This window comes from Trachypithecus francoisi, unplaced genomic scaffold (genome assembly GCF_009764315.1).
Source record: "Trachypithecus francoisi isolate TF-2019V2 unplaced genomic scaffold, Tfra_2.0 Lachesis_group21, whole genome shotgun sequence".
In the NCBI taxonomy this organism is placed as follows: domain Eukaryota; kingdom Metazoa; phylum Chordata; class Mammalia; order Primates; family Cercopithecidae; genus Trachypithecus; species Trachypithecus francoisi.
This window is the reverse complement of record NW_022681467.1, coordinates 42,314,576-42,329,480: the sequence shown is the minus strand read 5'-3', so window position 1 is coordinate 42,329,480 and position 14,905 is coordinate 42,314,576. Positions and strand designations below refer to the sequence as shown.

Here is a 14,905-nt window from a genome sequence, read left to right as displayed (position 1 = left end):
GTTCAGGAGTTTGAGACCTGGCCAACAGGGCAAAACCCAGCTCTACTAAAAATACACAAAATTAGCAGGGCATCGTGGCTCACACCTGTAGTCCTATAGTCCCAGCTACTGGGGGGATTGCAGCAGGACGATTGCTTGAGCCTGGGCGGGGGTTGGTAGTTGAGGCTGCAGTGAGCCCTGATCGTGCCACTGCACTCCAGCCTGGGCAACAGAGTGAGACCCTGTCTCAAAAAAAAAAAAAAAAAAAAAAGACATTTAAGCTACTAAGTGTGTGACAATTTGTTACAGCAGCAATGAGAAACCAGTACAGAAGGGTCTGTCCTTTCTGCTGGGGTTGCTGGGCTGGCTGATGTGGAGCTCATCATGAGAAGGGGAGCACTGCTGGAGATAAAGCCATCGAAGAGGAAAGCAATGTTGAGAGGCAGCCAGACACATCGTGTGAGCCCCTGGGTCCAGCTGCATCTAAAATAAATTTCCTTTTGTGTTTAAGCTTGTTTCTGTCATTTGCAGCCACCATAGCGATGAATAATGCAAAATGTATCCCCATTAGGCAGTCACTGGCAGTGCTGTGCTCAGTCCCCTGAATGCCTTGCCCTTCATGGCTGACAGTCAAGCTGGCAACTGCATTTGGGTTCTCTCTGCCCCTGCTCTGCTGCTCTGTGGCAGGCCAGGAGCACAGAGAAAGTAACATCTCTTGGGAACAACCCTCAATCAACGACTGCTGTCTGAGTACCCAGCTCCCTTGCCCCTTGGGTCTGAGGCCTGCGTCATCTACACTGGCTTCTGTTCCCCAGTGGGATTCAGCTTTAGTTGCCCAGAGTGGAAATGGGCTCACCTTTCACTAGCTGCCTTCCTGTCCTTACCTCACTCCTCTCCTGGTGTTTCTTGAGATTACAGTTGTCTAGGAGTTGGAGACCAGCCTGGGCAACACAGTAAGATCCCCATCTCTACAAAAAAATACAAAAATTAGCTAGGTGTGGTGGCTCATGCCTGAAGTCTTAGCTACTCAGGAGGCTGAGGCCAGAGAATCGCTTGAGACCAGGGGGTTTGAGGCTGCAGTGAGCTGAGATCATGCCACTGCACTCCAGCCTGGGTGACAGAGTGAGACCCTGTTTCTTAAAAAAGAAAAAAAAAGCAGAGACCAAGGAGAAGGAGGAGTTTCATGGGAGATGAGTTTGGAAGAGGATGCAGGGATATCATGCAGGACCTCCTGGGCTGAATAAGGATCGGAGCTTTATCCTAAGTGCAGTGGGGGAGCCACTGAAAGGCTTTAAATTGAGTTTCCTACCACAGAAGCCAGAACTAGTCTGACCATAGCCAGCCTGGGTCTTGTAAGTATGTTTTCATGCAGATTGCTAAGGCAAGGGCTCAGATGAATTTGGTAACCATAGAGACAACTATGTGGACACTAACAATTCTGATAATGAAGCCACAAACTTGGGAAACTGGGAGTTATAAATATAATTGGTTCTGGGTAGGTTTTGCGTAGTCTGGGCTGATGAAAGGTGCTAGAAACCACATTATGCCAACAGAAAGGGTCTTATGTTTGAAAAAGCGACCTGCCTCGTGTATGAATGAAACCTAAGTACTGCAGAGCTCAAGGCATTGGTATCATAGCAATCCTCAGACCAAAGGGGCTTCTCTTTGGTATTTCAAACAGCGCCCCAATGACTGGGGGGTGGAAGGAAGGAAAATGAACACATGAAGAGTGTCTGCTATCCACCAGGCACCCTTATGTTGAACATCTTGTTTAATTTTTATAAGCACTTGCCAAAGTAGAACTAATTATCCCCATTCTGAAGATGATTAAACTGAAATTCAGAAAAATGATGTTGGTGGGTAGTCACAGTGTGCCAGCCATTTGTGGCTGCCTTTCCAATAGCTATGCCCAGCTCCCTTGCTCATTGCTTGTAGAACACATCTCCATCTTCAAAGGCTGAAGATGCCAGATCCTCACTTTTCCAGCTTCCTCTGTAGCTAAGCCAAAGACACATGAGTCAACTGTGACCGATGCCCTTTACGGGAAGTGTCATGGGGAGACGAGAGGCTTCAGCAAAGGATTTTTTCTCCCAAATAAAGAGAACTATACAGGAGGTACTTTCCCTCTTCTTGAACCAAATGTTTTTGTGTCTTCAGATAATGTGTGGAACTTTGGCAGCCATCTTGAGATCAAAAGGTGACAAGGATAAGGACCAAAACAACAGGCTGAGGCTGGTGGAAAGAATGAAAAGACCCCGTGTCCTTGGTATCTAATGACAGCTGGGACCTTCCACCTCTTGAAATTATTTATTTATTTATTGAGACGGAGTTTTGCTCTTGTTGCCCAAGCTGGAGTGCAATGGTGTGATCTCGGCTCACTGCAACCTCTGCCTCCTGGGTTCAAGTGATTCTCCTGCCTCAGCCTCCCTAGTAGCTGAGACTACAGGCACAGGCCACTACGCTCTGCAAATTTTTTTGTATTTTTAGTCGAGACAGGGTTTTGCTATGTTGGCCAGGCTAGTCTCGAACCCCTGACCTCAGGTGATCCATGTGCCTCAGCCTCCCAAAGTGCTGGGATTACAGGCATGAGCCACCACACCCAGTCACACCTCTTGAAATTTTGGGAGATAATAAATGAACTTATTGTTTATGCCAATTAAGCTAATTAGTTGACTGATGTTACTTGCAGTTTCAAATATCAAAACCATTGCACTCTATTAATGGTCCCCCAGTATCATTCCTCCCCTACTTCCTTTTAGTAATAATAACGCAGGGTTTTAGCTGAGTTCGTGGCTGCCCTGCTAAAGAATACACTTCTCAGCTTCCTTTGCATCTTCCATGTGACTAAGTTCTGGCCAATAGGATGAGAGTGGAAGTGACATATGCAACTTTGGGCCGAGTTCTTAGCTGGTTGATCTCTTTTTCCTGGTTGTCATTGCCCTTTTTGCTGAGTGGAGAGGGCAACAAGTGGAGCAGATTCAAAGGAGGAAGCAACAAGTTGAGAATAACAGATCTGGACTGTTTCATAAGCAAGAATTAATCTCTCTCATATTTAAGCCACTATTTGTAGGTTACTTTGTTACAGCAGTTTATTTTGTTTTCTAGCTAATTAATACAGTAACCACAACACACCTCCACTCAGTGGTGGTACAAGTCAGGGTTCTTGTTGCAAGCCACACAAGGATGGGGCAAAGGAGAGGCTTCTACAGTGGGAGGTGGTTTCTGTGTCCCCCAAGACACCATACAATGGGAAGCCCCTTCCCCGCCAAGGAGCAGTGGTTGGATCCTGGGGGGTCCATTTTTAATTGTCATCATACTAAATACTCCATAATAATCATAGCTTCCATTTCGAAGTGCGTATCATGTGTCCAGCACAGTTCTATGTGTTTTACCTCGTTACTCATTTAATCATAACATAAACCCTACAAGGTGAATATTATCTACAATCTTCTTTTACAGATGAGGAAACTAAAGCACAGAGAGGTTAAATAACTCACTCTTCCTCAAACATGTCGAGCACACTTTCTCTCTGGGGCCCCTTCTGTCTGGAAAGATCTTCCCCCAGGAATCCATTCACAGGGCTCAAATGTCACTTTTTCGTGGACACCCTCTCAACCACTTTATTTAAAATTAGGCCAGGCATGGTAGCTCACATGTGTAATCCCAGAAGTTTGGGAGGGAGGCCAAGGCAAGAGGATCACTTCAGGCCAGGAGTTCGTAACCAGCCTGCACTCCATAGGGAGACCCTGTCTCTACAAAAAATGATAACAATTGGCTGCAAGTGGTGGCACATTCCTGTGGTCCCAGCTACTCAGGAGGCTGTGGTAGGAGGATTGACTGCTTGAGCCCCAGGAGGTTGCATCACTGCACTGCAGCCTGGACAGCAGAGCAAGATGCTGTCTCAATTAAAATGAAAATAAAAAATAAAATAAAATAAAACTGAATCATTCCCTCCCACCCCACTCTACTACTCATAGGGTAAACATATATTGTATCATCCAAAATTGGATGCTTTTGAGAGTAAAGAGGGGACACTAGGCTGGGTGTGGTGGCTCATGCCAATAATCCCAGCATTTTGGGAGGCCGAGGCAGGCGGATCACCTGAGGTCAGGAGTTCAAGACCAGTCTATCCAACACGGTGAAACCCCATCTCTACTAAAAATACAAACAAATTAGTCAGGCATGGTGGCACACACCTGTAGTCCCAGCTACTCAGGAGGCTGAGGTCCGAGAATCACTTGAACCCGGGAGGTTGAGGTTGCACTGAGCCAAGATCATGCCACTGCACTCCAGCTTGGAAAACAGAGTGAGACTCCATCTCAAAAAAAAGGCAGGGGCACTAATGATAGTTATTCCAGGGTAACAGGCAAAAACTGGGGCTGTCCCTGGCAAGCCCAGATGCACGTCATCTTTCCCATCCCCTTTCCCTGCTTGACTTATCTCCTGCTAGCCCCTGTCAATGACACGTTTTCCTTATTTGTTTATTGTCGGTTTCCACCCACTAGAATATAAACTCCTTGAAGGCAGTAATAATGATTCTCTATTTTCTTTACAGCTCTGTCCTCAGGGCCTAGCACAGTGCCTGGCCTATAGTAGTTACTCAATAAATATATACTAAATGAATTAGTGAATAAATGAATGAATGGGCATCTGGTGCTGATGGGTGGGAAGTGAGGAAGAGGTCATAGATTCTCTTTCAGGCTCAGAAAGGGCTAAAAAGTAGAAGCCTCCCTCCCCTTTACTGCTTGGCTATTCTACCCAGAGCTCAGCTGCATATTTGGCGGCCAGAGGTCAAGGTCTCAAAGGACCATGCTTGGTGCAGTCACCCCAGGCTCACAGCACCTCTCTTCCAGCAAGAAAAATCCTCTGGGACCAGGCCACTGTCCTTGTTCTTTCAGCTCCCTGCCTGTTCCCAGTGCCAACTTGCTCCAGCCATGTGGAGCTGCTGGTTCTTGTCCAACCCAACCCTACCCTGTGTCTGTTCTCGCTGCCTGGAATCTGAGCACCCTCCCACTCCACCCCCGACTGAGCTTTCCAGCACCTGAAAAACTCAATGAAGATGAAGATATGAGAAAACGAGACATGAGTTTGACTGAAGCATAAATAGGCACAAAACTCTGGAAGGGTAGTTTGGCTGAGGAGCCGAGTTTCAAAGTGCTTGTCACCTACAACCCAGCGATATCACTTGTAGAAAGATGTCCTCAGAAACACTCATTCATGTGTGCAAAGATGGCTGGATAAGCCTGCTCCTGCAGCACTGTTTATGAGACAAAAAAAAAAAAAAAAAGAAACAAAACTGGAGGAGTAACGTTGTTAAAATGTCCTACAGATTCCATGTAATTCCTATCAACATTCCAATAACATTTTTTGTGGAAGTAAAAAATTCTAGAATTTATATAGAATCATAATAGATTCCATATAGTCAAAGCAATCTTGAGCAAAAAGAACAAAGCTGGAGGCATCACATTACCTGACTTCAAAATATACTACAAAGTTATAGTAATCAAAACAGCATGCCACCAGCATAAAAACAGGCACATAGACCAATGGAACAGAATACAGAGCCCAGAAATAAATCCACACACTTATAGTCAATTGATTTTCATCAAATGTGCCAAGAACACGTAATGGAGAAAGGACAGTCTTTTCTATAAATGGTGTTGGGACAACTGGGGTATTCATGTGAAAGAAATTAGACCCTTATCTTACATCATATGCAAAAATCAACTCAAAATGGGTTAGACTTTAGTCTAATGTAAGAGCGAAAACTATAAAACTCTTATAAGAAAACAGGGACAAAATGCCATGGCATTGGTCTGAGCAATGATTTTTTGTGTATGACCCTCAAAACACAGGCAGCAAAAGTGAAAATAGACAAATGGAATTGCATCAAACTAAAATGCTTCTGACCAGTCAAGAAAAAAGAAAAAAGAGTGAAAAGACAGACTACTGAAAGGGAGCAAATGTTTGCAAAACACACATCTGATAAGGGGTTAACATCCAAATATATAAGGAATCCAATCCAATAGTAAGAAAGGACAAAACCTGAATTAAAAGTGGGCAAAAGATCAAAAGAAATATTTCTCAAAAGAAGACATAAAAATGGACGACGGGTATGTTTAAAAAATGCTCAACATCACTAATCATCAGAGAAATGCAAATTAAACCCACAATGAGATATCACCTCTGACCTGTTAGAATGGCTATTACAAAACATAAGAAAGATAAAAAATGTTGGCAAGGACGTGAAGAAAAGGGAACCCTTGTACCCCATTAATAGAAATGTAAATTAGTACAGACATTATGGAAAACAGTATGGAGGTTCTTCAAAAAATTAAAAATAGAACTACCCTATGATCCAGCAACCCTACTACTGGGTACATATCCAAAGGAAACAAAATCAGTATATTGAAGAGATGTCTGCATTCCCATGTTAATTGCAGCATCATTCGCAATTCTCAATCTAAGTGTCCATCAATAAATGAATGGATACAAATATGGTACATTTATATACACAATGGAATACTACTACTCAGCCTTTAAAAAGAATGGAATGCTGTCATTTACAGCAATATGGATGGAACTGGAGGACATTGTGTTAAATGAAATAAGCCAGGCACGGAAAAACAAATATCCCATGATCTCATTTATATGAGGAAGGTAAGAAAAGTTGAACTTATGCAAGCAGAGTAGAATGGTGGTTACCAGGCGCTGGGGCAGGGGGAGGGAGATTGGGAGGATTTTGAGATGTTGGTCAAAGGACACAAAATTTCAGTTAGGAGGAAACATTCATGAAATCTATTGCACAACATGGTGACTATAGATAATAACAATGGGTTGTATTCTTGAAAAATGTGCTAAGATAATAGATTTTAAGTGTCCTCACCCCCAAAATGATGAGTATGTTAGGTAACATTAACTAGCTGGATTTAGCCACTCCACAATGTATACATATTTCAAAACATGTTGCTCATGATAAATACGTACAATTTTTAATTTTCCTTATGTACCTCTTCATCTGGCTGTCCATTTTTATCTTTTATACTATCTTTTATAATAAACTGGCAATAGTAAGTAAAGTGTTTTTCTGAAAAACAACAAACTGGAAACAACTGCTTAGCAACAAGAAACTGCCTGACCAAGTAGAAGGATGTGGTAGTTCTGTATGTACTGATATGGAATATAGTCCGAGATAAATTGTTTAGGAAAATGAAAAGCAAGTTGCAAAAGAACCTACAGCGTGATGTCATTTATGTTAGAAAAAAGGCCACAATGATATGTGAGTGTGCGCACTGAATAAAAGAAAATTCTGGAAAGAAACTAACGGCCAGCGGTGTCACGAGGATGAGCAGTTTATTTATATGTGTGTGTGTGCGCAAAGTTCCGTACTGTAAGAATTTGCTACAGCCTGTGTTATTAGCTTTGTAATGAAACAGGTTGAAACTGAAAATGTTTAATTCCTCCCAATTCAGTTTAGGTTCTGTCTCCGGAAAACTTTCCTGGATTCCCCAGCCCCCATTCCCCGCCCCATCCCACCACCCCCACTGCCCTCTCTGAGTCTCAATTTTCTATTCTGTAAGGATTTTCATCATTTAATCTTATTTCTTCTGAATGCACTAAATGGTAGTTATCCTAGCACTTAAGAGGATGTCGGAAACAAGGTTCATTGTCTGACCCTTCCGACACTGACTAGTATGAGTACATTTTGGGGGGAATTTAGGATTTAGGGGAAGAGGTGTTCCAAAAAGACACTACTAGAGGGTGCACCTGTCCAGGAGGAGACTCCTTAAGTGAGCAAAGAGCGTCCGACGTTTTTCTCGAGAGCAGCCGAAGTTTTCCGGAAAGAGACGACCAACTGGGAGGTGGTCTCCCAAAGCCGGTTGCGGGAGTCACCGAAGATTTCCGGAGAGCCAAGGAGTCGGGAAGGGCCACTTACCGAGAGTTGCCGAACGTGTACGGAGATAGCCGAAGAGGTGGAAGGCGGGGCCACAAGAGCCCTTCCTGCAGGGAACCCAAGGCTTCAGAGAGCCGAAAGATTGGGAGGCGTAACGACTCACAGGCCGGAAGTGTCCGGGGCGGAAGCGTTCGGGTAACCGAAGAAGTACCAGGATTTCAGAAGCGATCCGAAGCATCGCGACAGTTTTCAGAGAGAGCTGGTCGGTCGGAGCTGTAGCGCCGAGCACAGTCATGGCGGCGGCCAGAGCTGCTGCCCCGGACGATAGCGAGGAGCCCGCGCCGGAGGCTGAGGCTCTGGCCGCGGCCCGGGAGCGAAGCAGCCGCTTCTTGAGCGGCCTGGAGCTGGTGAAGCAGGGCGCCGAGGCGCGCGTGTTCCGCGGCCGCTTCCAGGGCCGCGCGGCGGTGATCAAGCACCGCTTCCCCAAGGGCTACCGGCACCCGGCGCTGGAGGCGCGGCTTGGCCGGCGGCGAACAGTGCAGGAAGCGCGGGCTCTCCTCCGCTGCCGCCGCGCGGGTAAGGTGGGCCCGGATCCTGGCGTGGGCGGCCCCGAGGCTCTGGGGGCTTGGGCGGGTGAGGGACTCTCCTGCGCTCCGAGCCTCGATTTGCCTCAGTTTCTACTTCTGTGCCTTCTGCCGTGGCCGGCCTTTCGAAAGTGTTATTCTTTCATCCCTTTCTTCATTCGTTAAGTCTTAAGAAACCACGTGGCCTTGCAGCGTCAAGCGTTTGTCCTTGGGCCGTTCTACCAGGTTCAAATTTGGACGCTGTCATTATTATTCAACGTTGAACATGTTTAACTTCCCTGAGCCTTGATTTCCCCATTTGACTCGTTTCAGTTTTCGATCAGTATCTTTTCATTTATTAGTTTTAAGAAACATGTAATTACAAGTACTTGCCCCACTGGAGCCAGGCTGTCTGGGTTGAAATAATAACTCTGCTGCCTCTTATGTAGCCTTTCAACAAGTTATTTAGCCTCTCGACTTCGGTTTTCTCACCTGTAAAATGGGAGACATAGTAGCAATATCCATGTCATAGGGATGTTGTGACCATTAGAGGAGGTATGTGTGCAATGTATTATGTTCGAATGTGTGCCTGGCACATAGTGCTCAATAAGTGTCGGATTTCATTAAATTGCCTATTTATTTTTTCATTATTGTGCGCCAGCGCCATCAACCTTGTCCTCAGATGAGAAAGTGACGGAGAGAAGTAACTTGCCCAAGGTTACACGGCTACTAAGTGGCCGGTCCAGGCCCTCAGCTCCGTATGCCTCTGACTCAGAAGTACTGGCTTTTTACTTTTACGCTTCTTGCCTTTCTTTCTTTTATTAGTCTTTTTAAGGTACTTGTGGCTGCCAGGACATTGTTAAGTGCTGGGAGATCTAGCAGGGGGGACATTCAGTAGCCAACAAGCAGACACATTACTGCCCTTTCAGAGACCGAATATTTCATGAAGTTATTTGTGTGTTCATATTTCTGTTTTCAGCCTCTTATGATATGTTTCGTTAAGCAGAGATTGTATTATAGCTGGCTTGTTTATTACTGTATCCCCATTGATACATCTGTCTACAAAAGTATACTGAGCCTGGTTGACTTTCATTAAAAATTCATTTGAGTTTATTGGAGCTGTTGTTCCTTGTATAGTAGCAGAAACTGAGGCTTAGAGAAGTTAATGTAATTTTTTTTTTTTTTCAGACGGAGTCTCGCTCTGTCGCCCAGGCTGGAGTGCAGTGGCCAATCTTGGCTCACTGCAAGCTCTGCCTTCCAGGTTCACGCCATTCTCCTGCCTCAGCCTCCAGAGTAGCTGGGACTACAGGCGCCCGCCACCACGCCTAGCTAATATTTTGTATTTTTGGTAGAGATGGGGTTTCACCATGTTAGCCAGGATGGTCTCGATCTCCTGACCTCGTGATCCACCTGCCTCGGCCCAGAAGTTAATGTAATTTTAAGATTAGATTGGACAACTAATAAGAAAAGGAGCTGGGATTTGAACCCTGTCCTCTCTGACTATGAAGATGAACCTCGAAGCCAGCACACTGCTTGGCCTCCTGTTTGTGTCCTCATCAGTAGAAACTGCTCTGACTGGGCTGTGCCTTGCTGTTTGTTTTTGTATTTTGAGACAGTGTCCCACTTTGTCACCCAGGCTGGAGTGCTGCAGTGGCGCAGTCTCGGCTTACTGCAACCTCCACCCCCTGAGTTCGAGCCATTCTCCTGCCTCAGCCTCCCGAGTAGCTGGGACTATGGGTGCATACCACCACGCTCTGCTAATTTTTGTATTTTTAGTAGACATGGGGTTTCACCCTGTTGGCCAGGCTGGTCTCGAACTTCTGACCTCAACTCAAGTGATCCGCCCGCCTCAGCCTCCCAAAGTGCTGGGATTACAGGCATGAGCCACCACACCCGGCCTTTGTTTTGTTTTTTAGAGAGTGAGTGTGACAAATGAAGTTAAGTGAGAAAGGATGGTTTGGAAGGGAGGAGGAAGCTATGGCCTCCTCAGTTTAGCTGTGGGGTGGTCCCATGTATAGTCCTGCAGGGGGCATGAGCAGGGGAATATTCCATTCAGTTATACCATTTCCTGTAGCATTCCTATATCGTCCTGAAATAAGTAGATATAGATGGAAAAACTGGCTTAATCTTTGAAGATTAAGTTTATCCATTAAAAAAAAAAAATCCAACCCAATAACCACTTATGTCTTGATTTCAGGAATATCTGCCCCAGTTGTCTTTTTTGTGGACTATGCTTCCAACTGCTTATATATGGAAGAAATTGAAGGCTCAGTGACTGTTCGAGATTATATTCAGTCTACTATGGAGACTGAAAAAACTCCCCAAAGTCTCTCCAACTTAGCCAAGACAATTGGGCAGGTTTTGGCTCGAATGCATGATGAAGACCTCATTCATGGTGATCTCACCACCTCCAACATGCTCCTGAAACCCCCCCTGGAACAGCTGAACATTGTCCTCATAGACTTTGGGCTGAGTTTCATTTCGGCACTTTCAGAGGATAAGGGAGTAGACCTCTATGTCCTGGAGAAGGCCTTCCTCAGTACCCATCCCAATACTGAAACTGTATTTGAAGCCTTTCTGAAGAGCTACTCCACCTCTTCCAAAAAGGCCAGGCCAGTGCTAAAAAAATTAGATGAAGTGCGCCTGAGAGGAAGAAAGAGGTCCATGGTTGGGTAGAAAAATGTGTATGACAGCCACACACAGTGAAGCTCTTTTTTCAAAGTAAATTTGAAGAAATGGTAAAAGTATGAGATGAGATCTAAGTAAAGGTATTAAGATATTTTTAAGTGGTGTGTGATCGTGCCTGTGGTGTCATTATCATCTGCACTTCACTCTACTCAAGAGCTTACTATGTGTCTAAGTCATGTTCTAGGCAGAATTGGGTATTTAAAGTAAATCTAGGACAGGCTTCTCCCAGATTGTGACATGTATGTCTCAGATATATGGGTGTGGTGTTGAACCACATAATGAGAATGTTACTCTCTTTTTAGTCCTTGTGAGACAAGGATGAAGTCTCGGTGATACTCACTGAGCTTACTGGCCCTCTAATCCAGTGTTTTCTTTGTTGTGTACATGATATGTTTATTTTGAAACCAGTTTAATGGGATACAACCAGCATTTTAAAAAATGAAATAGAATTGCAGCATAGAAAATATCAGTGTATTGTTTTATGAAACTTTCACATGTATATGTAGACAAGAATATGTACTGAGTTTTGATGTCAAATATATTTCTCTTTCAGGGTCATGATCAAAAAATGAAAAATCTGCTTAACTCCAATTTCTCTTTTAAAAAAGCAGACTTACAGCTTTCAGGCAACTGAAATTCATGTTAACATTGTTTTTATTTTTATTGCTTTGTATTTTTGTGGTTACCTTCTAAGACAAGTGATTGATATAATAAAGTTCCTTTTAAGTGTATGCAGGTAAGCAAACTGAGTTGATTTCTGTCACAGGTATAAGTAGGTAGAGCAAAAATGGTGAAGTGACTTGTGAAGACTGAAGTTTGATGAAGTCTGGTTTAAGGTACAGGTAAGCTGAGTGTGGATGCAAAGGTACCAGGAGCTAGCTTTTAACCTTGCCCAGCCTCAATTTCTCTTCTTAGAAGAAGCTGTGTGTGGGTGGGAATGGAAGGGAGGTATAATAAAATACCTTTCTTCCTTGTAAACTCCAATCAACAAACATATTTTGAGTACCTTTTATGTTGGGTACCTTTTATGTTGGGCACCCTGTTGGGTATTGGGTACAATGGTGAGCCAGACAGACATAGCGCCTGTTGTTTTGTAAGAAAATTTATTTTTATAAAAAAGTAAAAAATAATGTGATGTTTTGATATACATCATGAAATGATGACTACAGCCGAGCTAATTAACACCCATCACCTCACATAGTTACTGTCTTGTTTCTTAATATAGACATTTACAGCTGTGAATTTCTCTCTGCACACTTTTCATCACACACTCTCAGTTTTGGTATTTTGTGTTTTTGTTTTCATTCATCTCAAAGTATTTTCTGATTTCCCTTGTGATTTCTTTTTTGACCACTTGATTGTTTAGAAATCTGTTAATTTCCACACATTTGTGAATGTTCCAGTTTTTCTTTTGTTACTCATTCCTAGCTTCATTCCGTTGTGTTGAGAGATGATACAGTCAGTGCCTGTTCTTATGAAGCAAACATTCTGTAATAGTAGGACCAGTACCCTGTTTGTTTCATTCATCACAGTCAGCACTCCCCAAGTGTCCAGCATGGGGTAGATGGCCAGGGATGGTGAAAACTTCCCTTCCTGGGTAGTTGTGACTAGTAGAGAGGAAAAATAGTATCATTGCCTGCTTACTGCATGTCAGGCATTGGGCTGGGAATTTTTATATTGGATCTAAAATAACTCTTAAGTTAGGCGTTGTCCTCATTTTATAGATGGAGAAACTGGCCCCAAAAGGTGGGAGCTTGTCCTAGACGTCACAGTTGGCAAAAGGTACTTTTACTTGGCTCCAAATCTGTGTTCTTTCCACTGACAAAAGAGATATGGGATATGGTGCATCTTCACAGTAATAAGTATTGGCATATAACATTATTTTCAAGGAACTCCAAGGACCACAGGAGCTGACAAGTTTTTCAATTAATATTCCCAACATGAATGAGATGCCTCATTCCTCAGTTTCCTCACATGTACTATAAGGCTAGTACCTACTTTGTGGGGTATGGTTGGCTTATGTGCATTAAATCAGCAAAGCCCTCGTTGATATGGTTTGACTGTGTCCCCACCCAAATCTTATCTTGAATTGTTCCTGTAATCCCCACATGACACGGGAGAGACCCAGTGGGAGGTAATTTAATCCTGGGGGCGGCTACCTCCATGCAGTTCTCGTGATAGTGAGTTCTCATGAGATCTGATGGTTTTATAAGGGGCTTTTCCCTCGTTTGGCACTTCCTGCTGCCATATGAAGAATGATGTGTTTGTTTCCCCATCTGCCATGATTGTAAGTTTCCCGAGGCATCCCCAGCCATGCTCAACTGTGAGTAATTAAACTTCTCCTTTATAAAGTACCCGATGTCGGGTATGTCTTTATTAGCAGCGTGAGTAATACACTAGTACTCACTATGTGCCAGGCACTGGAGATCTAATAGAGGGGAACATGAAGCTTACTTTCCTGGGGAAAGTTTCAGACCGTGATGAGTGAAGATGTGAAGGAAAACTAGAAACACGGGAGATGAAGGGAGTCTATCCCAGGCAGGCTGTGGTGTGCGAAGTTGGTGAGGAAGGACCATCCCCGACAGCAAGGCCAGTGTGGCTGGCATCAGTGAGCAAGGAGGAGGAGCAGAACATGCGATGGGAGAGGCAGGGCCGGATCCTGCAGGGGCCCTGTTACAAGGTTGGGTTTTGTTCTTAATGGGACTCAGGGTTTTTAACAGGGTGACACCTGATTGTTTTGAAAGAGTTGCATTGGTTGCTGGCAGAAAACCATAGAGGGCAAGAGTGGAAGCAAGAAACCTGGAAGTGAGAAGGCGACCAAAACCAGCTGGGCCAGTGAAAACGGTAGCCAGGGTGGAAGCCGTGGTGAGCATTCTCCAACTGCTTGGCACAGGACCTGGCAGCCACCAAGGCAGGGAGCGCAGTGGAGAAGCAGCCTTGTCTGGGGGAACACCCGCGGTTCGTTGTCTCATGGTCATGGAGATCAAGGACATGGACCCACAAAGAGTGAGTTGAAGAGCAGAAATTTAGTAGTTGAAAGAAAGGGAATACCTCTCTGTTACGAGAGGGGCCCTGGAAAAATGGGTGGCTGGATCTGCGGTGCTCCAGCAGATCTGCAGGGGGTTTTATAGATGAGCTGGTGAGGAGGTGCTGTCTGATCTACACAGGGTGTGAAAAACTGGTTGGATGCAGGTGCGCTGTTGGCATAGGGTATGAATCTCTGGGCACCCCCACCCCCATCTTTTATTATACAGGCGAGTTCTCTGCCTGAGCTGTGTCATGTTGCCCATTTCTTTATTACTATACACATGCTAAAAGGGAAGGTGGAGCCTTCGTGTTGGACATGCCTGGCCCCCAAGTAGCCCTTTTCTGTTGGCACAGCTACCAGCATTCCCCTGTGCAAGCTTCCAGCTTCCTTATCTGTGTTTGCAGCTGGATTTTTCAGGCTGCTCTTTGTTAGAAAAGAAATGATTTCTGGGGCTGCTTTTTTGTTAGAAGGGAAATTCTGCTGATGACTCTTTTGCCCTCAATATCTGCCTGAATAATTTCTTTCTACCTCCAGTATCAGTGGCCAGTGGTAGTGGGGGTAGCCACAGCTGTCAGGAAGCAGTAATGATCTTTTCTAGTATCCAGAGGGAGAGTGGCAGATATTGGAGACTGGAGAAACGTCACAAATGCCCCCAGGAGGAGAATCGCCCATCCGCACACTTAGCCCGTGGCCCACAGTGGGAAATAAAGGGTTAACAAACGTTCCTAGGTGAACAGTGGATTCCTTCCCTAG

The 14,905-nt window shown here is 44.6% G+C and overlaps 1 protein-coding gene and 1 long non-coding RNA gene across 2 annotated transcripts; one reads left to right on the top strand and one right to left on the bottom strand.

Annotated features, from left to right (window-relative positions):
• Nucleotides 1-265: 265 nt before the first annotated feature.
• LOC117068875 lies at nucleotides 266-8,054 on the bottom strand. The gene is made up of 3 exons (XR_004431266.1): nucleotides 7,916-8,054; nucleotides 864-947; nucleotides 266-462 (listed from the first exon to the last, which is right to left on the bottom strand). It is a non-coding gene; the product is annotated as an uncharacterized LOC117068875 (long non-coding RNA).
• Nucleotides 7,858-13,475, top strand: TP53RK (TP53 regulating kinase). The gene is made up of 2 exons (XM_033186632.1): nucleotides 7,858-8,449; nucleotides 10,634-13,475. The coding sequence occupies exons 1-2, from the start codon at nucleotides 8,167-8,169 to the stop codon at nucleotides 11,110-11,112; spliced, it is 762 nt and encodes a 253-aa protein (XP_033042523.1). The 5' UTR covers nucleotides 7,858-8,166; the 3' UTR covers nucleotides 11,113-13,475.
• The last annotated feature ends 1,430 nt before the right edge of the window (nucleotides 13,476-14,905 follow it).

Coding starts and splice junctions, on each gene's coding strand:
- TP53RK (XM_033186632.1), top strand. CDS start 8,167: ATGGCGGCGGCCAGAGCTGCTGCCCCGGACGATAGCGAGGAGCCCGCG. Junction 8,450..10,633: donor CCTCCGCTGCCGCCGCGCGG/GTAAGGTGGGCC, acceptor TCTTGATTTCAG/GAATATCTGCCCCAGTTGTC.